The sequence below is a fragment of the Hypanus sabinus genome, chromosome 5 (genome assembly GCF_030144855.1).
Source record: "Hypanus sabinus isolate sHypSab1 chromosome 5, sHypSab1.hap1, whole genome shotgun sequence".
Lineage (NCBI taxonomy): Eukaryota > Metazoa > Chordata > Chondrichthyes > Myliobatiformes > Dasyatidae > Hypanus > Hypanus sabinus.
The window spans coordinates 15,788,247-15,811,829 of NC_082710.1; the positions used below are offsets into that span (position 1 = coordinate 15,788,247).

General features: G+C 38.5%; 1 protein-coding gene across 1 annotated transcript in view; it reads right to left on the reverse strand.

Moving 5' to 3' along the window:
• Positions 1–206: 206 nt before the first annotated feature.
• Positions 207–23,583, reverse strand: part of riok2 (RIO kinase 2 (yeast)) — a 31,961-nt gene continuing 8,584 nt past the window's right edge. Inside the window, exons 4-10 of the mRNA XM_059969451.1 lie at positions 22,219–22,394; positions 15,794–15,882; positions 14,765–14,956; positions 10,796–10,888; positions 8,494–8,979; positions 1,301–1,391; positions 207–901 (exon numbers count right to left, since the gene is read on the reverse strand). Of these exons, the coding sequence (XP_059825434.1) occupies positions 740–901; positions 1,301–1,391; positions 8,494–8,979; positions 10,796–10,888; positions 14,765–14,956; positions 15,794–15,882; positions 22,219–22,394 (1,289 nt within the window). The 3' untranslated portion in view covers positions 207–739. The remainder of the gene's footprint in view (positions 902–1,300; positions 1,392–8,493; positions 8,980–10,795; positions 10,889–14,764; positions 14,957–15,793; positions 15,883–22,218; positions 22,395–23,583) is intronic.

Below are 23,583 nucleotides of genomic sequence, written 5' to 3' on the forward strand. Positions count from 1 at the left end.
TGGGTACTGGGGGGCATTACACTGTATTTACACCAAAGTATTGCACTGTTGGTGGGGCGACAGCAGTTCACCCTAGGTGAACGGGGGTAAACTGGGGGCATAGATGCTACACCTACAACAGAATAGAAACTTCATCTAATTATATAATTTTCATATTATTCCTTTTAATTATGGTAATGGGAAAATAACCACTTCATTCTTCAACACTTGGTATTCCCCAATTTTATTACTGAAACTATAAAGTGCTACAAATATTATACACATATTAACAGTAATCTCTATTAGCCAAATTTAAACAGCAGTGAGCTAATTAAATATTTATTTCAATTTTCTTGATTCAGTATATCAAAATATTGAGATACAATTTTCATCAAATAGACATTCCATTGAGAATTCACATATAAAACAAATGACTTAAGGAAAGTAAGATTCAAAACAAAATTCAAAGATCATACCACACATTATTTTAAGTATTATTTTTAAAAGAACTTTTCCAGGACTCCCCAGTTTGATATTTCCATGGGTTTTGTAGTACAGATTTGTATGCAGATTCAAATTCTGTCTGACCTGTTCCTCCAGCAAATTCATGTGATCTTTAAGTCCCAAACTGAATGAATAACTTTATAACACACTGTACTGTATAATATTAAGTGTAGAAATGTAAATAGAGTATCAGTGCAAATTAATCTTCATTGTACTTATGTAGCCAAATAGAATTATGACATTTCTAAAAGCACTTCTAACCCCAGAAATCTTGTGCATCAACACTCCATTTAATCGTCTGCATGTTTTCTCGCCGCTGCTTCGTGTAGATGTTGGCTTCTCCTTTTTGTAAACGTCTTCTTGTTGCAGCCTTTTGCTGCTTGGTGAGCTGTTGTTTAACCTTTCGTTTGATCACATCCTAAAATAGCATACACAATCTCAATAACTGCAAAGCAAACAAGTGGCAATCATATATAGAAATAATATTAAGAAGCTCTGCACTACTATTTTTGTTCAGTCACAGTTAATCCCACAATACAGTTGCTGACCTTTAGCAATTATCTTTCAATAGGATCACTGAAAGTTCTTTTATGGTAAGCTAATTTTGTCAAGAAGCTCTTGCAATATCTGCTAACAGCGCCAGTAGCTGGCATCTATGCCAGTTTAAAACTGAATACAGAATGGAATCATCAGGGAAGACTATCTGCTAATCTCCAACCAGGTTGCATTTCAAAGTCCAAGGAAGTAAACTGCATTAACTACCACTGAAGTAAAACAAATAAAAGATACAAGAGTGTGAATCTGAACACAAACTTACTGGTGGGATTGTTGAAGTACTCAACAAGCTGCCTGCAGAACTCACACTGGTGGTTCTCTGTCTGTGTCCACAGGAGTCCATCGATTCATCCCTAGTAAAAGGTAATATCATGAACACAGGAACTAAGAACACGTTAGCTGCACTGCATGACATCAATCCATAAATGTGGAATCTATCTTTGATAAATTTAAAACCCAACGTACTCAGTATGTGTTCCTAGTCACTCATGCTGCCAATGACTTGCCAAAAGCAATATGGGGTCAAACAAGAACTTTAGTTTACCTAGCTTCAATACTCAACATTTCCTTTTTGAACATCTAATGTTGGTAAATGCCACTTTTTCTTCCTGTAATTCCCTTTAGGTTTCTTGTTCCACAATCTTTGTTGGTAATCTGTTTTGTATACATCCTTACATATCACAATTTACTATTTAAAACCTGAAAATTTTAGTAACCATCTCATCATACATATCCTCATATAACAGTGCTTCTACTTTTCTCTGCCAATAAAAAGCTCATCAAGATCTTTTATTAAATGAAGATACACTGACACTAATCATTATTGCTAGATTTCTCTTTGATATAGAGAATTTTGGAGAAAATATTCTATCTTACAACACATTACACATCAAGATACATGATACATGTCTTAAATAAGGTAGATGATCGTGTAGCACAGATAGGGATGGGTAGGTATGACATGGGAGTTATGGCTGAAAGACGATTGTAGTTGGGAGCTTAATACCCAAGGATACATAATCTATCAAGGACAGGTAGTAGGCAGTGGAGCAGTAGCTCTACTGGTAAAAATGAAATCAATTCTTGACAGAGAGTCTACATAGGAGAAGATGTAGAATTCTTGTGGGTAGTTAATAAACTACAAAGATAAAACCATCCTGATGGGAGTTATATATAGGCATCTGAAGAGGAGCCAGGATGTGGTGAATAAATTGTAGCAGAAGGCATTTCAAAAAGACAACGATAGTCAAGACGACTTCAATATGCAGATAGAATGGGGAAATCAAGTTGATGCTAGATTCTAAGACAGAATTTGTGGAATACCTATGAGGTGGCTTTTTAAAGCAGCATAATTGAGCCCGTTAGGGGATCAGCAATTCTGCATTGGGTGTTGTGTAATAAACTGAATATGATTAGGGAGCTGAAGGTAAAGGAACCCTGAGCATACAGTGATCATAATATGACATAATTCACCCTGCAATCTGAGAAGCTAAAGAAAGATGTATTGGTATTACAATGCAGTAAAGGGAATTTCAGAGGCATGAGAGGAGCTGGGCAAAATTGATTGGAAGGGGGCATGAGCAGGGTGACAGCAAAGCAGCAATGGCTGCAGTTTCTGGGAGCAATTCACAAAGTGCAGAATAGATAATATCCCAAGAACTACCCTAAAGGCAGGATGACATAACCGTGGCTAACAAAGCCAACGTAAAAAACAAAAGACAGGGCATATAATAAAGCAAAAATTAGTAGAACATTATTGGCAAGCTTTTAAAAACCAAAAGAAGGCAACTAAAAAAAATCTCATGAGAGGAAAACAAATGAAATATGAAGGTAAGCTAGCCAATAATATCAAAATGATACCAAAAGTGTTTTCAAATATATAGTAAAAATGATGCTAGACAGCTGGCAAACTGAATAAGTATTTTGCATCAGTCTTCACCGTTGAAGACATGTTTGAGAGTGTCATGGGACAGAAGTGAATGCAATTGCTATACTAAGGAGAAGGTGCTTGGCAAACTGAAAGGTCTGAAGGTAGAAAGTCACCAAGAACCTGAAGGATTGTACCCTAGGATTCTAAGAGGTAGCTGAAGAAATTGTGTAGGCATGAATAATGATCTTTCAAGAATCAATAGATTCTGGCATGGTTCTGGAGGACATGAAAATTGCAAATGTCACTCCACTTATCAAGAAAGGAAAGAGGCAGAAGAAAGGAAATTACAGGCCAGTCAATCTGAATTTGGTGTTTGGGAAAATGTTGGAGTCAACTGTTACGATTGTGGTTTTGGGGTACTTGGAGGCATATAAAATAGGCCGTAGTCAGCATGGTTTCCTTAAGGGAAAATCTTGTCTTAAAAATCTGTGAAATTCTTTGTAGAAATAACAAGCAGGATAGACAAAGGAGAATTGGTAGATGTTGAGAACATGGAATTTCAGAAGGCCTTTGGCAAGGTGCCACACATAAGGCTGCTAAACAAGAACCCAGGATGTGACAGGAAAGAAACCAGCATGGGTTGAGCAATGGCTGATTAGCAGAAGATAACTGGTGGGAATAAAGGAATTTTTTTTTTGGATTGGCTGCTAGTGACTGGTTGTGTTCCACAGGAGTTGGTATTGGGATTGTTCCCCTTTACATTGTAAGTGTATGTCAACGATTTTGATGATAAAACTGATGGTTTTGTGGTGAATACTAATACAGGGACAGGTTGTTTTGAGGAAGAAGAGCGGCCGCAGAAGGACTTAAGACAGAAGAATGGGCTAAGAGGTGGCAGGTGGAATACAGTGTTGGGATGTGTATGGTCATGCACTTTGGTAGAAGGAATAAAAGCAAAGACTATTTTCTAAATGTGGAGAAAATTTAAAAATCTGAGGCACAAAGGGATTCCACATTCAAGATTTCCCAAAGGTTAATTTGCAGGTTGAATTGATGGTGAGGAAGGCAAAAGTAATGTTAGCATTCATTATAAGAGGACTAGAATATAAATGCAAGGATTTAATGCTAAGGCTTTATAAGGTACTGGTGAGACCTCAAGAGTATTGTGAGCAGTTTTGGGCCCCTTATTTAAGAAAGGATGTGCTGACATTGGAGAGGGGTTAGAGGAGGTTCACAAGAATGTTTCCAGGAATGAAAGGATTATCACATGAGCAGTGATTTAAGGTTCTGGGCATATACTCACTGGAATTCAGAAGACTGAGGAGGGATCTCATTGAAACCTATTGAATGCTGAAAGGTCTAAATAAAATGGATGTGAAGAGGATGTTTCCTTTGGTGGGGGGAGTTTAGGACCTGAGGGCACAACCTCAAAATAGAGGGATGCCCAGTTAGAATAGAGATGAAGAAGTCTTTCTTTAGCCAAAGGGTGGGTGAATCTGTGGAATTCATTGCCACAGGTGGCTGTGGAGGCCAGGTCACTGAGTGCATTTAAGGTGGAGGTTGATAGGTTCTTGATTAGTCAGGGCGTGAAAGGTTATGGGGAGAACGCAGGACAATGGCGTTGAGAGGGAAATGGATCAGCCATGATGAAAAGGTGGAGCAGATGATGGGACAAATGGCCTAATCCTGCTCCCATGTATTATGGTCCAAGACCACAAGATTCTTGTATGAACGCTTCTCTCAACCCTTTCATCAGGCAGAAGATACAAAAGCCTGAAAGAATGGACCACTGGGCCCAAGGACAGTTTCTGCCCTTCATTAAAAGATTATTGATTGGTTCCCTAGTAAGTATGAACTTTTGACCTCACAATGACCCAATTATGACTTCAAATCTTATTGTCTACCTGCACTAACTCTCTTTGTTCTGAATTCTTATTGTTTTACCCTGTACAAGCTCAGTTCACTGTTGTAATGAAATGATCTGTATGAACTATATGCAGGACAAGTTTTTCACTGTACCTCAGTTAATATAATAATACATTAATTTACCAACTGGTTTTAATGGGACACAAAATAAACATCCTTCTAGTTGTAGTCTATTAGAGAATGTCTTATCTAACATTTTATAGAAAAATGTATTAAAAGGCCATCTTCTTGAAGAACGAAGAGAAAAAATACACATTGAATTAGAATGGCAGAAGTAATTGTAGTTCACACAAACTGCAATCACACCTCTTGTTTGTTTGCCCTCTAACATTCATTGTATATGGTCAATGTTAGAGATTGTCTCATGATTTCAGAGATGCAAGTTTGAGTATAATGCACAGGAGCCTAATGCACTGAGTTGTCAAATGTTCTGAAGGCCACTTTTACTGGCACAGGCAGAAGAATGACTCAGAATCAACCACATAGGTTACATTAAAAATTATGATATTGTTACAAGTTGTCATTATTTGAGCAAGTCTATGCTGCTGTTAGAACAGTACCATTAATGCCATTTCCCAATTTTCTCTGTTGCTTAAACTATTTGCTCAAGTGTTTGTCCAATTTCTTTTTTAAAGCATTACTGTGTTTCAACCTATCTTAAAACAAGGAATTCCTCAATACAGTCCAAAATAAAAAAAAGTTTCTTTTCATATTCCACAGAACAGTAGAACACAGGAACAGGCCCTTCAGACCACAATGTTATGCTGAATCAATTAAATTAATAATCAAATTTCCAACTAAACTAGTCCCTTCTGCCTAAACAATGTCCATATCCTTCCATTTTCCTCACACTCATTTGCTTACCTAAACATTTTTTAAATGTCTCTAATGTTTCTGCCTCTACCGCCACTCCAGGCAGCACATTACAGGCACCCACCACTCTCAAAAAAAACTTGCCGCTCACATCATCTTTGAAATTACCCTCTCTCACCTTAAATGCATGCCCACAGGTATCAAGACATTTCAGCCATGGGGAAAAAATACTGTCTGTCTACTCCATCTATGCCTCTCATAATCTTATAAACCTCCATCAAATCTCCCTTCAGCCTCTGCCACTCCAGAGAAAACATCTGAAGTCTGTCCAACCTCTTTTTATAGCACATGCTCTCAAATCCAGGCAATTTCCTGGTAAACTTCTGCATCTTCTCCAAAGCCTTGACATCCTTCCTATAAAGACCAGAAACATATGCAATACTCTAGATGTAGCTTAACTAAAGCTTTACAAAGCTGCAACTTAATTTTCTGACTTTTGAACTCATTGCCTTGGTAAGCATGCTATATGCCTTTTTAACCACTCTTTCAACCTGTGTTGCCACTTTCATGGAGATATGAATTTGGACCCCAAGATACCTCTCCCATCAACATTTGCCCTTAACAGTGCTTTCCTTCTTCCACCATTTCTGCGCCGCATCTGCTCTCAGGATCAGGCTTTTCATTCCAGGACGAAGGAGATGTCTTCCTTTTTTAAACAATGGGGCTTCCCTTCTTCCACCATCAACTCTGCTCTCAAATGCATCTCTCCCATTTCCCGCACATCTGCCCTCACCCCATCTGCCCGCCACCCCACTCGGGATAGGGTTCCCCTTGTCCTCACTGACCACCCCACCAGTCTCCAGGTCCAACGTATAATTCTCTGTAACTTCTGCCACCTCCAACGGGATCCCACTACCAAGAACATCTTTCCCTCCCCTACTCTTTCTGCTTTCCGCAGGGATCACTCCCTATGCGACTCCCTTATCCATTCATTCCCCCCATCCCTTCCCACCGATCTCCCTCCTGGCACTTATCCTTGTAAGTGGAACAAGTGCTACACCTGCCCTTACACTTCCTCCCTCACCACCATTCAGGGGCCCAGACAGTCCTTCCAGGTGAGGCGACACTTCACCTGTAAGTCAGCTGGTGTGGTATACTGCATCTAGTGCTCCCAGTGTGGCCTTTTATATATTGGTGAGACCTGACGCAGACTGGGAGACCGTTTCACTGAACACCTACGCTCTGTCCACCAGAGAAAGCAGGATCTCCCAGTGGCAACACATTTTAATTCCACGTCCCATTCCCATTCTGACATGTCTATCCATGGCCTCCTCTACTATCAAGATGAAGTCACACTCAGGTTGGAGGAACAACACCTTATATACCGGCTGGGTAGCCTCTAACCTGATGGCATGAACATTGACTTCTCTAACTTCCATTAATGCCCCTCCTCCCCTTCTTACCCCATCCCTGATATATTTAGTTGTTTTGTTTTTTCCCTCTCTCTCTGCCCATCACTTTGCCTGTTCTCCATCTCCCTCTGGTGCTCCCCCCTCCCCCTTTCTTTCTCCCTAGGCTTCCCATCCCATGATCCTTTCCCTTCTCCAGCTCTGTATCACTTTCGCCAATCACCTTTCCAGCTCTTAGCTTCATCCCACCCCCTCCGGTCTTCTCTTATAATTTTGCATTTCCCCCTCCCCCCACTACTTTCAGATCTCTTAGTATCTTTCCTTTCAGTTAGTGCTGACAAAGGGTCTCGGCCCGAAACATCGACAGTGCTTCTCCTTATAGATGCTGCCTGGCCTGCTGTGTTCCACCAGCATTTTCTGTGTTGTTTGAATTTCCAGCATCTGCCCTTAACAGTGTATTGACTCTTTACATTTGACCTACTATAAATCACAAACCTCCAGCTAGAATAAGTCCCTACGACCACTACCCTTCGTCTGCGCTGGGCCAGCTAGTTCTGAATCCAAACAATGGATCACATGTATCTTAATCTTCTGGATGAGCCTCCCATGAGGGCCACTACTAAACACTTCACTAAAACCCATGTAAACAGCATCCACAGCTCTACCTTCATCAATCATTCTCACCACTATGTCAATAGTCTCAATAAAGCTAGTAAGACACAACTTGTCCTACACAAAGCCATGCTGTCTCTCCCTAATTAGACCATGGCTTTCCGAATGCTGATAAATCCCATCCCTAAGAAATCTCTCCAGTAGCTTCCCTACCACTGACACGAGCCTCACCAGTCTACAGTTTCCAAGATTATCCCCGTATCCCTTCTTGAATAATGGAACAACATTAGCCACTTGCCAGTTCTCTGGGATCTCGCCTGTAGCTGGAGGAAATGAAAATATTGAAGGCCCCAGTAATCTCTTCTCCTGCCTCTACCAATAACCTGGGTATATCCCATCAGGGCCTGGTGAGGTATCCACCAGTAATTGAATCAGTACTCCAGTTGTGGCCTGCATTTTATATAGGTTAAACCTAAATCTAGTTTTGCATTCACAATTATGTCAAAGTTTATCACTTAACACTTCCTCACACCTTTCACATTTCTATCCATTCAGCTAACACACATCTTCTGACAATCTATTAGTACTATATTTCTAAACATGTATTAAACAGTTTTATGGGGAAAAACATGCACATCAATGCCCATATCATTACTATAAATAAGCACAAGTGTCTGCACTGACAATTAGGAAAAAATGATGCCTTCTGATAATTCAGAGAGAAGATATCAACTTCAATCTATTAATCATCCTACTTCTAATTCCTCAGAAATTAAACTGAGTAAGTTAATGAATTATGCCAAATGGACACTACTGAAATAGTACCTGAAAGGTTTAAACTCCTTGTTGTGAGCAGACAGATCAATTAAGTCTGGGCATTCTTCTTCATCAGTTGGAACAGCGTCACTCCGGTCTATCTGATGCACCATTTCAGACATGTGTTCATGATAATGTTTGTTAACATCTCCAGAAAGTTCAACAGCACCAGCCATTTCAGTGCACTGTCTTTCAACTTCTTCATCATCTATTTTCAGTGTCACCAAATTAATATTTTCAATATCATTACCACTGGTATCTTCCCTGTAAGTCTGCTCACTATTAGGAGAATTTTCAGAATTACTGTTGGCATGCAAATCCTCGCTTTCAATTGTTTTGATAGAATTTTTGATTTCTTCATCCAAATCATCTTCTGAAAGCTCATTCTCAGCACCTTCTTCTTCAGGGTCGAAAGCATCCAGCAGTGCTGCATCTTCCTGGAGCTCTTTGGTGAAACCACTAACTTCTATCTCCACATCAAGTGAAGCTTCCTTCCTAAAGATAATAGAAAAAGATCCTTATGCATAAACAATTATCTGTATGTATTACAAAACTAAATTTGTTCCCTGGTTCAAGATGAGGCAAAGCCATCGAGTTTGAGTGTGTGGGGGTTGGGGGCGGACAAGACAAGATGATAGAATAAAGCAAATGAGTTGAATACAAAATAATGATGCAGTCTCAATTCAGGTATTGTGTTCTCTTCTGGATGTATCATTGTAAGGAAATAAAAGTATTTGTGAAGGTATTGGAGAAGGTCTAGGAAAGATTTATGAGAATTGCTCCTAGGATAAGGGACCAGTTACATAGATACATTAAAAAGGTTTGGACTTTAGAGATGGTTAAGGGGAAATTTCAAAGTACATACATGATGAGGAATGTGTCCAGAGAGGATTACAGGAGGCTTTTGTCTTCGGAGATGACACCAGGGATCAATGGTTACAAAGCATTAAAAAAGAGAATTACCAGAAATGAAGTATTTTAGCCCACATAGCATGCATTGGAGACTGGAATGAATTGCCACTTTATAGTTCTATAAGTCTATTCAGGAATGATTATGGGATAGTAGCTCCTATTTGGTCAAATATGATACTATTTAACCTCTTGATGCCAGCAAGGAATTCATGGCAGAAACGTAGTAACAAGAAATGCTGATATTGGAAGCTGGAGCAATTAAATGCTTGAGGAACTCATCAGTTCAGGCAGCATCTGTGAAGGGAAGTGGACAGTCTGCATTCTGGATCATGGCCCTTCATCAGGAATATAGCCACTGCTTTTGGTCATTCCAAAATTTAGTTAAAAGTAATAATTTCTGCTCATCTAGTGCTGGACAAACAATGGTGCTATTGGAATAGAAGTAAAATTGAGTGCTATCAATGTATGCATAGAAGATGATGTGGTTTTGAGTGGTGTCATAAAGGAGCAAGGTGCAGGTGAAACTGATGGCCAAAGATAAATTTGGGAGCATTGTAGTTATACTGCTGTAGGAACAAAAAGATGCTAAGTACAGATAATTCTCATTTCAATAGCTGAATAACTGACAATGGAAGAAAACGTATTAATTCCACTTAACTGAGCACTGAACTTGTTAACAAGTAGAGATTGATGAAGAAGAAAGGTTTACCTCAATGCACTTTATGACTCAGGTTGTTTTAACATCTCAAAACAAGTTAGCCACATCATTCTACCATTAAAACTTGAGTATGGTCCACTGCTCCTGCTCAACTGAGCCAAAATACAATTTTAGGAAGTATAACAGTAAAAAATATACAGGAAGTCAATGCATGTAATGGGTATAGCAAAAGAAATGGGAAGATCCCTGGGAATGCTGGACTAACAATTTTGAGGAGTGTGAAGAAAAAATTACCTATGATGCATAGTACATTTCAAATAGCTATTTATTCTTAGTTGGATTCACACTTGTCTGCTAGTGCCAATGCAACAATATCAGTGGTGGGGTAATACAAAACCTCCTGGAAAAATATGCAGAAAGTGAGGGAAATGTCCTTTAAGATCTAAACTGCAATTTTACTTAAGTTTACTGATATATTAATACAAGATTCATTAAAAAATGTAACACTACATCTTGCCAATTGTTCCACAAGGAATTCCATTAGCTTTAAGATCATACACACTTTAAATAATTTAAGTAAACCATATAGTGTAAAAATGCTTTACCGTTGAGCAGAAAAGGCATCTTTTGAACAATCAATTACCATACAACCTAAAGCATGATATTGTTAATAATTTGCATATGAAAATCATCACCAGAAATCTACAACATTAAATACTGACATATACAAATAATGCTAACCTGATATCCTTAAATGTTGGATAAAGTTCACTTTCATAGTTGAAGCGCTTAATAAAAAAATCACGGATACATTTTACATCTCTGTTAAAATACCTGGAATGCAAAAAATAAAAAGGTCAGATCAATGTATTCATTGAAATGCTTTAAAAATGGGCAATGCTTATCTTTAAGCTATTTCACCCCCAAATATCTGCCTTTAGTTTTAAACACATAGTTAGAAAATAAATGAACAATTACAAAATCAGCATCTGTATAGAAATGCAAAGATTACTTTCAATTAAAAAAAATCTTTCAGTCAATTTCCTGAAAAAGTGAATACACGCACACAAGTGATTAATGTTAAAATCTTCTCTAGTATGGCAAGATGGACAATTGTCCTCACTATCTATCTTGTTATGATTGTGCACGATTGTTTACTTACTCTGCACTTTCCCTGTCGCTGTTGCACTTTATTCTGCATTATGTTAGTTTTACCTTGTTGTACCTCAGTGCAATGATTTGACGAGTATGGACAGTATACAAAATTAGCTTTTCCCTATATCTCAGTACATGTGATGATAAACCAATTCCAAATTGTAAAGTGAGGACTACCAATTCATTATTATTTACTGATTATTGACATTTTATTTTTAATTTCTGGCATCCTCATTTCCCATCCTCCCCGCCCACACAATACATTTTAAATTGAGAACAGGTCCATCACTTCGGGTGTGGGTAAACAGAACTAGCTACTTTCTCCAGTCTTTCGAACTTAGCACCTCCTTGAAAAGCTCATCAATTGACACCAACAACAAATCATAGAGAATATTCTGAGTATGCCTGTTTCACTGGTGTTTGCTTCACCTGCTCTGGACAGTAAATACAAGAAACACTCAAACTCAGAGAGAAAGAAACCCTCACATGGAATAAAAGCAAAAAGAAAGGGTCCAACAAAAATTTGTAATTTAAAAAAACATGTTTTAGATGGAGCCCTTTATCAGATTACCTGATAAAAACAGTCAACCAAAATATTATTGTTTCATCTTCTAGTAAATAGTCTCCTGTGGTGGGTACATTTGTTACAACTACACGTGTCATAGAGAAAACGGAACAGTAGCCTAGCAGTTGGCACAACACTATCATTGCTTGGGGCATTCCAGAGTTCAATTCCAGCAGTCTGTAAGGAGTTTGTATGTTCTTTCCTGTGAAATAGGTCAGTAGGTGGATGTGTTCAATAGTTCCATTTAATATAAGAGTATATAATATAAAACCTGAAATTCCTACTCTCTACAGGCATCCTGGAAATAGAAGAAAATCCCTCAAAGAATGAAATGACAGAAAAAATATGCAAGAACCCCCAAAGCCCCCGCCCCCTCCCACACACAAGCAAGCAGCATCAACAACCCCTTCCCCTCACTTATTTTAGAATAAAGCATCAACATTCCCACCACCCACCATAGTGGGTAGGTACAGTTGCAAGAAAAAGTTTGAACCTGGCTTTCTGCATTAATTAGTCATAAAACATGGTCTGATCTTCATCCAAGTCTCAATAATAGACAAGGATAACCTTCCTAAACTGTTAACAGAGAAACTATTGTACTTGTCAATATTGAGAACACATTCGGCGGTGGAGCTAAGTTAAGATGGCACTAAATGGAGAATCCTTTGCTTGCATCTTTGGAAACCGTTCTATTTCCATCTTTATTATCTTTATTTTTCCCTTTCAGGGTTCTTTTGAAGACCCTGATCTAGAGTTACAAGCTGACTTTGGTTCTTTGCGGGAATGGGACCCGTCCTCAGGGTTTCAGGACTGGCTGCTATTCGGCACGCCAAGGATTCTGCCTGAGAGTCCAGCTCAGGTTCTTGAGCCTAAGATCTTGGGGCTCTGGAGACAGGCGGATTGAGGGCTGGTGTCATGGCAGGAGAATCGTTTGTTGCCGGGGGAGTCAGAAAATCTACTGCTGTGGGCCCGAAGACCCGGGATCTTTGCTATCTTCAGGCACAGAACTCGAAAAAAAGCGATGCAACGGACTTTTAACATGGCAAACCAGCTCACTGGGAAAATGGAGACACCTCCTTCTCCCTTATTATGGACAGACAGAACCTGTGTAATATCGAATGGCGGGTGAAACGTGAAGTCTGTGTCTTTGCTATTGCTTTGCTCACACTTGAGTACGGTGCCAATGCTTGCTGTTTCGGGAAGGGGGATTGCTGCTCGCTGCCGCTTACGTGTGGGAGGGAGGGGAGCTGGTGGAGGTCTTCAGGGTTCTTATATTTAACTGTTGTTCATTCTTTGGGGCACTTCTGTCTTTCATGGATGTTTGTGAAGAAAAAGCATTTCAGGATGTATACTGTAAACATGTCTCAGACATTAAATTGGACCTTTGAACATTCTAGTTTCAATAAAGTACGTGAACCTCCAGGGTAATAACTTTTACAAAAGCTGTTTGGAGTCAGGTGTTGCAAACAATGAAATGAGACTGGAGGTGTGAGTTGTAGAGGTGCCTGCCCTAAAAAAGATACACAAAGTCAGGTTATTGACAGAGCCTGCTCTTCTCAAGAAAATCTGTTTAAATGCACCATGCCTCGATCAAACCAACTTTCAGATGATCTTACAACAGAAATTGTAGAGATGCAAGAAGCTGGAAAAAGCTACCAGCTTACTGCTCACCAGTCCACAGTAAGAGAAACTATCTACAAATGGAGGAAATTTAGTACTATGGCTGCTCTCCCTAGGAATGGGCATCCTGCAAAGATCACACCAAGAGAATAACATACAATGCTGAAGGAAGTGAAATAGAACCCGAAGGCAACAGCAAAAGATCTGCAGAAATCTCTAGAACTTGCTCAAGTCTCTGTTCATGTGTCCACTATAAGGAAAACACTGAAGAAATGGTGTTCATGGAAGGACACCACAGAGGAAACCACTGCTCTCCAAAAAACAAACAAACAGAATTGCACATCTGAAGTTTGCAAAATACCATCTGGATATTCAATAATGCTTCTGAGACAATGTTCTGTGGACAGATGAGACAAACACTGAATTTTTTTGGCAGAAATGCACATTACTATGTTTGGAAGGAAAAGGGCAATGCACACCAACACCAAAACCTCACCCCAACTGTGAAGAATGGTGGAAGGAGCATCATGGTTTTGCTGCCTCGGGGCCTGGATAGCTTGCCATCATTGAGGGAACAGTGAATTTGAAATTGTATCAAGACATTTGACAGGAGAATGTCAGGGTAGTAGTCCGTCACCCAAAGCTTAATAGTTGCAAGATACAACAAGACAATGAACATAGAAATAATATGAAAAGAAGAAAAGTTATGTTTTGGAATGACCAAGACAGAGTCCAGACCTGAACCTAATTGAGATACGATGGCATGACCAGAAGAGTGCTGTTCTTGCAAAGAATCTCAGAAATATTGATGAGCTGAAATAGTTCTGTATGGAGGAATAGTCTAAAATTCCTCCTTGCTGTTGTGGAAGTCTGATTAGCAGCTACAGCAAACGTTTCCTGGAGGTTATTGTTGCTAAAGGAGGTACTACCAGTTACCAAATACAAGGGTTCAAATACTTTTCTAACCTGAACTCTAAATGATTAAACATGTTAAGCAAAGACATGTAAAGTACAACTGCTTCTGTGTTATTACTTTAGGCAAATTATGTTGGTCTATTATTGTGACTTAGATGAAGATCAGACCACATTTTATTTGTGAATAATGCACAAAACCAGGTGATTGCAAAGGACTCTCAAACTTTTGCTTGCAACTATAAACGGGTAAGTGAAAAATAAATGAACAAGTTCTTATATAGACACCAAACTCAAACAAATTAAATTTCAGATACTTTGACAAAGCAACTGCAAATGACTAAAACAAAATGTAAGTTAGAACTTCGTTATTTCCCTCTCAAGTGATTCAACTAGAATAACTAACTCCAACTAACATAAAAATGGAAAATAAATAACCATTTTGGTTTTGTATTTACCATTCAGCATTTATATGAGACGTAGATACCATCTGTGGAAAATCAATCATTGTGACATGATCGTCATCATCTAACATCAAATTGAATTCATTGAAATCTCCATGTATTAAACCATGATTTGCAAGCTTCACAATAAGGTCCATTAACTCATTATATGTTGCTGCTGGATTATCAAGTTGATGAACTTGGCACCTAAGGAAAAATACAACAAATGGTGATTTTTAAATACAGAAATTCTTATTTAACATATTTGGTTCATTTTAGAAACTTTCATTTCACAGATTAAAATGCTTTAAATTTGTGTTACAAAAAAATAGGGAACAGCTCTCAACTGGGATTTTTTTTCATGTTCTTTCTGTACTTAACACACATCATAATTGTGTATTAGCTTTACTGATCTCATACAAATCAGTCCACCCTTTATTCACAGTCAACACCATTATTAGTTAATAAATATTAGAAAACATAGTCAGCGCCTCCAATATCCCCTTCCTCACTTTTATCACACTGGAATATATTTCACCTTAGCCTGATGGATTATCTGATTTCAAAAATGATATGTTTAGCACTTTCACTCTTTGCACATACTCATGATTGAGCATTTTACAATTCTCTTCAATTACGATGAACCCATCATCTTCCTATTTTGAGGATATGCACAGTTTTCATTGAGAATTATACTCAACCTTGGTTTCTACATTAGTTACCTTCAAATGCTAACAGATTTTATTCCCTTCATCTATGTATTTAAGCTGTGGTGAAGTCATCAGGGCTATTCCTAAAGGTTACTGTTACCCTATCTTTTTGATTTTAGCTACACAAGTTACTTGTCTCAAGTTTTTGAACAATATTCAAGTATAAAATAGCTTTTCTGAAAACAGCAGTAATAACAATTGTTAACAATGAACAAGAGTTTTATCTTTGAAGACCACAAAGAACATTTAGTAATGTTTAGATACAAAGCATTTGAAATATTTGAAAAAAAACTCGTACGAATCAGTGTACTCTGAAAAAAATATGAATACTCACATGGGATAACCATTTATGAGCTCCATGACTACTGCATGTCTATTGAAATCCACTGGCTTGGGAACAGGGAATCCTCGATCATATAAAGCCTTTATATAAATAAAACAATTGTATAAAATATCTTATATTTTCAAGATCCCACATATACAGTGAAATTCTATTATTCTGGTAACTGATTGTTTGGAAATTTAGAAGGTTCAGCATCTGGCTCAACAGGTTTGGCTTCCTGATCTCTCTTTAAATTTACTAGCGAACCATTTACTATACCCTCCTTTAAGTTCACCAGATCTATGGGAAACTTTAATAAGCTGCCATGTAATATCTTAAAACAACTTAATGGTGCGATAGCAGTAATTAATAACAGAAGAGAAATCTGCTAGTCCAGTACCCAAGTCCCAACGATGTCAGATTAGAGTTTTACTGTTCCTAAATACTCATAAAAAGGTTAGCAATCAAAACATGTTCTTTTTAAATAATAACATGTACTTAAAAGATGTATTTCAAGATAGTTGATAAGAGTAACATTCAACAAGGTCTCTAATGATAGGCTAATCCAGCAAATCAGTGTATATAGGATTGGATTCAAAATTGGTTGCTCATAGAAGGCAGAGGGTAGTACTGAATGTTCTGACTAAAGCCTTGTGTCAAATGGTGGTCTGCATCCAGTTCTGTGATATACATTTGGAAGAAAGTAGATAGGTGGACTTATTCACAAAATGCTGGTGAAACGCAGCAGGCCAGGCAGCATCTACAGGTTGACAGTGCTTCTCCTTATCGATGCTGCCTGGCCTGCTGTGTTTCACCAGCATTTTGTGTGTGTTGCTTGTATTTCCAGCATCTGCAGATTTCCTCGTGTGTAGGTGCTTATTAGTAGGTTTGCAGAAGAGAAAAACTGATGGAGCTCTGGATCGTGAAAATGGCTCTCAAAGGATATAAATAATCTTCGCAGACAAATAACAGATGGATTTTAATTTAGACAAGTATGAAGTGTTCAACTTTGTGAGGGTAAGTATACAGTAAATGGCAGGAACCTTCAGATCATTAATGTACAGAAGAATCTTGGGAGCAAGTCCCTATCTCCCAAAAGGTGACAACAGAAGCAGATAGAGAGGTAAAGGAGATAAGCGTCTGTTAGGGTACTGAACATAAAAGCTGGCAAGTCATGGAGCAACTATATAAAACCTTTGGTTAGGTCACATTTGGAACATTGTGCGCTGTTCCAGTTGTCACATAACAGGAAGAATATGAAGGATTTGGAAAGGGTGCAAAAGTGGTTTACAAGGATGTTACCTGGATTAGACAGCATTAGTTATAAGGTTTGACAAACTTAGGGTAATTTTTTTCTAGAGTTGGAGGCTGAAGGGCAAAATGATAAAAGTATGTAAAATTATTACAGGGTACCTAGTCCGTCTTTTCCCATGGCACAAATGACATACTGAAGGGCACTGGTGAGAGGGTGAAAGTTTAAAGGAGAAATGCATGGCAAGATCCGTTTTAAATATGTACACAGATTGGTACTCACTGCCAAGAGAGCTAGTGGAATCAGATATGACAGCAGATTTTAAGTGGCATTTAGACAGGTAAATAAGCAGGCAGGGAATGTAGGGACTTACGACATGTGAAAATAGATGGAATGACCTTAAACTGGCACCATGGATGGCATGGACATAGTTGGCCATTATTTAGTATCTTGAGCAAGGGCAGTACAAGAAGGTTCTGAATTCCCGAAACAGGCTAAATAGCATTGTAAGGTTGGGGAAGAGGATTAAATAGGCCATATGGAACATGCCTAGATCCCATATGACACTGAAACAATTAACTTTCATTTTATTTCATTCCAAAGCATTCTGTTGCTGATTACTGTCATTCCTACTGATGAATAAAATACTGATATTCGGGCACTTCTATGAAGACACAAATGCCAGCGTTTCACATTAACCTAATCTCTGAGGTTATGCACTTGACCATATAATTTACTCAAGGTATTTTTTTAAATATCAGTTTCTAGGAATTTTAATTCCAAACTGAATCCTCGAACCAACGTTGATTTTTTCAATGTATCAAAACAATATTAAACATCAAATTCATACAGTAAAAACATAACTCACAGTACAAGTTGTGTTGCTTTGGAATGAAATAAAATGAAAGTTAATTGTTTCAGTGTCATATGGGATCTAGGCATGTTCCATATGGCCTATTTAATCCTCTTCCCCAACCTTACAATGCTATTTAGCCTGTTTCGGGAATTCAGAACCTTCTTGTACTGCCCTTGCTCAAGATACTAAGCCAGGATCTTCCCTGGACTCTGCCTGTAGCACTTAAGGTAAAAAGAGCACTGGTCAAAGAATGGTGAATAAACATTCTTACTCCAGATCTTTAGCTCTTGGTTTGGGAACCTTTGTGTAACTTAAATAGCGAAGTTGGATGTGCTCCCACCCTTTACTCTCAGCTACTTCTCATCAAGTGCAAATAAAGCATTAAAAAAGATTATAAAAAGAACTCTGGTCTAAGCACCAGCTCCCTCAAGCCCACTTCACAACCACAAAGTTATGCCATTATTTGGTTCCTAGTAATTTGCCATTATTTTGCTGTTAATGGCTGTTCCAATGCCAAAGTCTACCTTCTCAGGTCAACCAAGCATCCCAAATGGGTCACTAAAAGTAGAACGAAGTGTTCACTGGGCAACTTCTAGATGGTGAACATTACAGCTATAACTGATTGGCTGCTGCTTCCGATAAACAAGTGTTTCTGATGCTTAAAGTATTCACTCAGAAGTTAGGACAATCACATGCCCATACTGGGGGACTTCAACCATTTGACCTTTGCTATGTTGGAGGCCCTGGAGCTAGCCAGTGGGATGCTGTGCTCGACAGGTTAAAACATTCCAATACTGACACCTTGTGGATTTGCAGAAAAACAGCACCCAATTCTCATTTTGAACATTCTGAAAAGTCCAATAGCAGATCTAACAGCAACTCAGATCATGTAGAATCCTTTTTTTTAAAAAAATTCCCTTCAAAGCAAGTACTATTTTTTATGTATTGAGACAAAATGTCCTAACTACTAGCAGAAGTTCTAATTTACATTTATTGGACTGTTTCCTTGTGCAAAACAAAAGATAAAATTCCTTTTCAAATATGGATTGCTGTGAATAACGAAAAATGAGAATGAGATATGGTTACCATTTTAGTTAGATAGTGACACTCAGGTCTGCAGTCAAGTGAAATACAAGAGGTCCAGGGATGATATCTGGAAAAACCATTTCAAGGGCGAAGTGGCAATTCTGAACTAAACTTGAATCACTGAAGGATGTTAGACATCTGTAGCAGGACTTATTACCTCTTACAAAGTGAAACAAAGTGACATGGGTGACAAGGCCTCGCAAACAGATGAGTTCAATGCCTTCTATGCTCGCTTTGACCAGCAAAACATGGAGGAAGCTTCACAAACTGTGTCAGCTCCTGAGGATCCTGTCATTTCAGTATGAGGCTGCCATGAGAGCATCAGAACCCACAGAACGCATCTGGCCAGTGCTAAAGACCCACACTGTTTCACCGATATCTTTAACCTCTCATTTTGGCAGTCTGAGATGCCCCATTGCTTCAAACAGGTTTTATGTGGTAACCTGCCTCAATGACTACCATCCAGTAGCACATAAATCCAGTGAGTAAGTGCTTTGAAAGGTTGGTGATGAAACCTATCAACTCCTACATGAAGAGAAATTGGATCTGCTCCAATTTGCCAATTAAAACAACAGGTCCACAGCAGATGCCATTAAATTTGCTCTTCACTCAACCCTGGACCATCTCGACAGCAAAGATAAACACGTCAGTATGCTCTGTATTGATTACAGCTTGACATTCAATACTATTATCTCCTCAAAAACTAATCAATGAGCTTCAAGACCTTGGCCTCAAAACCTCCCCGTGCAACTGGATTCTGGATTTCCTCAGTTGCAGTCCCCAGTCAATTCAGATTGGCAACAACATCAGTACAGGTGCATCACCAGGCTGTGTGCTTAAACCCTGCTTTACTCACTTTACACTTATGACTGTGAGGTTAAGTACAGCTCCAATGCCATATTTAAATTTGCTGATGACATCACAGTCAAAGGTTGTGACGAATCAGCATAAAGGAGGGAGACTGAAAATCTGGCTGAGTGGTCCACAACAACAACCTCTCACTCAACATCAGCAAGAGCAAGGAGCTGATTACTGACTTCAGGAGAAGGAAACCAGATATCTATGAGCCGATCCATGAGGTGGAAGGGGTGAGCAACTTTAAATACCTTGGTGTTATCATTACAGAAGATCTGTCCTGGGCTCAGCATGCAAGTGCAATTATGAAAAAAGTACAGCAGCGCTTCTACTGCCGTAGAAGTTTGTGAAGATTCCGCATGACATTTAAAACTATGACAAACTTCTGTAGATGTGTAGTGGAGTTTACTGACTGGTTGCACCAAGGCCTGGTTAATGTCCTTGAATGGAAAATCCTATAAAAAGTAGTGGATATGGCGCAGTCCATAACAGGTAACGTCCTCCCACCAATGAGGTCACCTATACGGATCGCTGTCACAGGAAAGCAGCATCTATTAAAGGACCCTCAGCATCCAGGCCATGCTTTCTTCTTCCTGCTGCCATCTCAGGAGTAAAGTCTCAGTACTCGCATCACCAGGTTCAGAAACAGTTATTACCCCTCAACCATCAGCTCATGAACCAGTGGTGTTAACTTCAGTTGCCCCATAAACTATGAACTCCCTTTTAAGGATTCTTTATCTTACACTCTTGATATTTATTGATTTATTTTTTCCTTTTATTTGCATTTGTATTTTGCACACTGGTTGTCTTGTTGGATGTCATCTTTCATTGATTCTATTATGTTTCTTGGACTTATTGAGTATGAATCTCAGGGTCATCTGCGGTGATATATACGTACTTCGATAATAAAGTTACTTTGAACTATGAACCGTCAAGCAGTCTTATGTTTCAGGGTCATCCCTTAGTCATCTAAATTCTAAGGAATATGGACCCAAAATGTCTAGCCTCTATTGATAAGACAGGAATCAGCTCAGTGATCCTCCAAGTGTACTGCTTCCAATGTGTTACTATATCATTTTTTCCAGTTGGGCTTCTGACCCAACACATTGCACAACTGCAACAACAGCTCCCCACTCCCATTTTTGAACTTCAATCCCTTTTCATTCAATGCTGCATTGCTGTGTGCCCTCTTGTTGGACCTGTCTACTGCTTTTTATGATTCATACCCCTAGTACCTATAGACTCTGAACTTCAGTCATCTACAGCCCCTTACCATTTAAATAACAATCCATTTATTGATTCCTTTTATGACCTCACATTTCCCCACATTAAACTCCATTAGTTGAAAGATAAATATATAATGGTAATAAGAAAAACTCTGATCTTTCTTCAATTGGTAGCTTGGGATTTGTGCCTGAGCTAAGACTAGATAGTTGGATGTCTCACGTGAAAGAAGGGATTGCTGACAGTGCAGCACTGTCAGTTCCATGGTTATGCAGTAGGTAACGTACGCAAGTCTCTGAAATGAAGCTTGATTCTGATTTATCAGATAAAAGTGCTCCCACTAAACCAAGTCTCTCTTCTAGAGTGCGAAGTGTTCCACAAAATACCTTAAAGACTTAGGGATATAAAGAGCATTTAAACAATGGTAATGTGCAATAAATTATTTTGAGAACAAGGAGAAATTACTAGATAAAGCATAATATAAATGAAAAAATGATAATGTACAAGTGCCATAGAACAATGCAGTAGTTCTATAGTAGGCAGTGCACTGACTCCCAGAGTCAGTAGATGAATGGTAATATATAGGGATTGTAGCAAAAGAAACATGAAGAGAATAAAGTAGAATTAGTGTAGTTAGAATAAGTGGGTGCTGATAACCAGCACAGATGCAGTGGACTGAATAGTTTGTTTCCTGATGTATGACTCTAACAACAGATGCAATGTTCTAAAAACACTACAAACAATTTGATGGTAATGTGAAGTTCAATTACTTGGCAAGCTGTAACCTCATATTGAAAGTATAGTTGATCTTAAAAGAAATTTAAGTTGCATTACCCCTTTAATCCATATGAGACATATTAAGATGAAAAGATTTTATTGTGTGAATTCCTCATTTCCTTCACGTATGGAAGGTCATTTTGTCTTTGGAATACCATAACAATCTGAAATGTTATTTAAATCCTATCCTGAAGGAAGAATGCATACTGAAATGACCAGGATTCTACAAAGGTATCAGATTATTGCTTGATGTGTAACTGTATTCAGAACCACAGTGTAAAAATAATGTCACATTACTTCCTTAAATGCAATTGGGAGAATTCTTTACATATTAGTAGAAAATATGAACATATGAAAAGTCAATCTTTAAAAGGATCAACCAACTACCTTCATATATGCATATTCTTTCATTGCTGCAAGGCGGGACAGATAAAGCCAGGACATTTTTTGTCTATGTTTGTGGTAGTCACGTTTATTCTTCAAATTCCGAAATGATGTGCGACCCAATCTATGTAGCTTTAAAGCAAGCTGCTGCTCCTCTTCATTTGCAACTATATAAATGTCTGCAATAAATCAATGGAAACTGTTATTGATGCACTTGGTTGAAACCATTTTTAACTAGTAAGCGCTCAAATAGCGTTTTTGCAGTACTCATATGAACCTTTTTTTTAAAAACTGACCATATTACCATATTTGGATTGACCTTATTACTTACATTCTTCATATACATGCAGAGTAAAAATTTCCTCCATCTACATGTGCAATTTATGATAAATAGTATATACAGCAGGATAATCAATATACATAGAAATACAGTTGTGTCAGCATGAGTTAAGTAGTCTGATGGCCTGGTAGAAGAAGCTGCCCTGGAGTCTGTTGGACCTGGCTTTTATGCTGCGGTACTGTTTCCTGGATGGTAGCAGCTGCAACAGTTTGTGGTTGGGATGATTCGTGTCTACAATGATCCTTCAGGCCCTTTTTTTAAACACCTGTCTTTGTAAATGTCCTGAATTGTGGGAAAGTTCACACCTACAGATGTGCCAGGCTGTTTGCACCACTCTCTGCAGAGTCCTGTGATTGAGGGAAGCACAGTTCCCATACCAAGCAGTGATGTAGCCAGTCAGGATGGTCTCAGTTGTGCCCCTAAAGAAAGTCCTTAGGATTTAGGGAACACACCAACCTTCTTCAACAGTCTGAGGTGAAAGAGGTGCTGTTGTGCTTTTTTCACCACACAGCCGGTATGTACCGACGTGAGACCACTGGTGATGTTTATGCCGAGGGACTTAAAGCTGTTCACCCTCTCAACTCCTGATACATTTACGTCAATAGGGGCTAGCCTATCTCCCTTCCTCCTGTAGTCCACAACCAGCTCCTTTGTTTTTATTTTAATTTTATGTAAAGTTAAATCTAGCAATAGGAGACATCCCCTTGTACCTTGCAAGCTAGTCAGATTTGTAACAGTTTGTAATGAGCTGTTAAAATCTGAAATGATATTGAAATCTATTTGTAGAAATGAAATAATGTAGAAGAAAGACTGATAGACAAATTGAGAGTCCAGAAGTTTTGTTAAAGAATTTTGTCACAAGATAGGTTTTTAGTCCCACAAATCATAAAATCAAAATTATTCCTTAATTATGTTAAGATAATGACTTACCATGAATCAAATTCAAAACTCCAATAATCCTTCTGATTTTGCTAGCCCATCAAATGTCCAGCCTATTGGATGTTAATCTTACTTATAGCTCTTTTTCT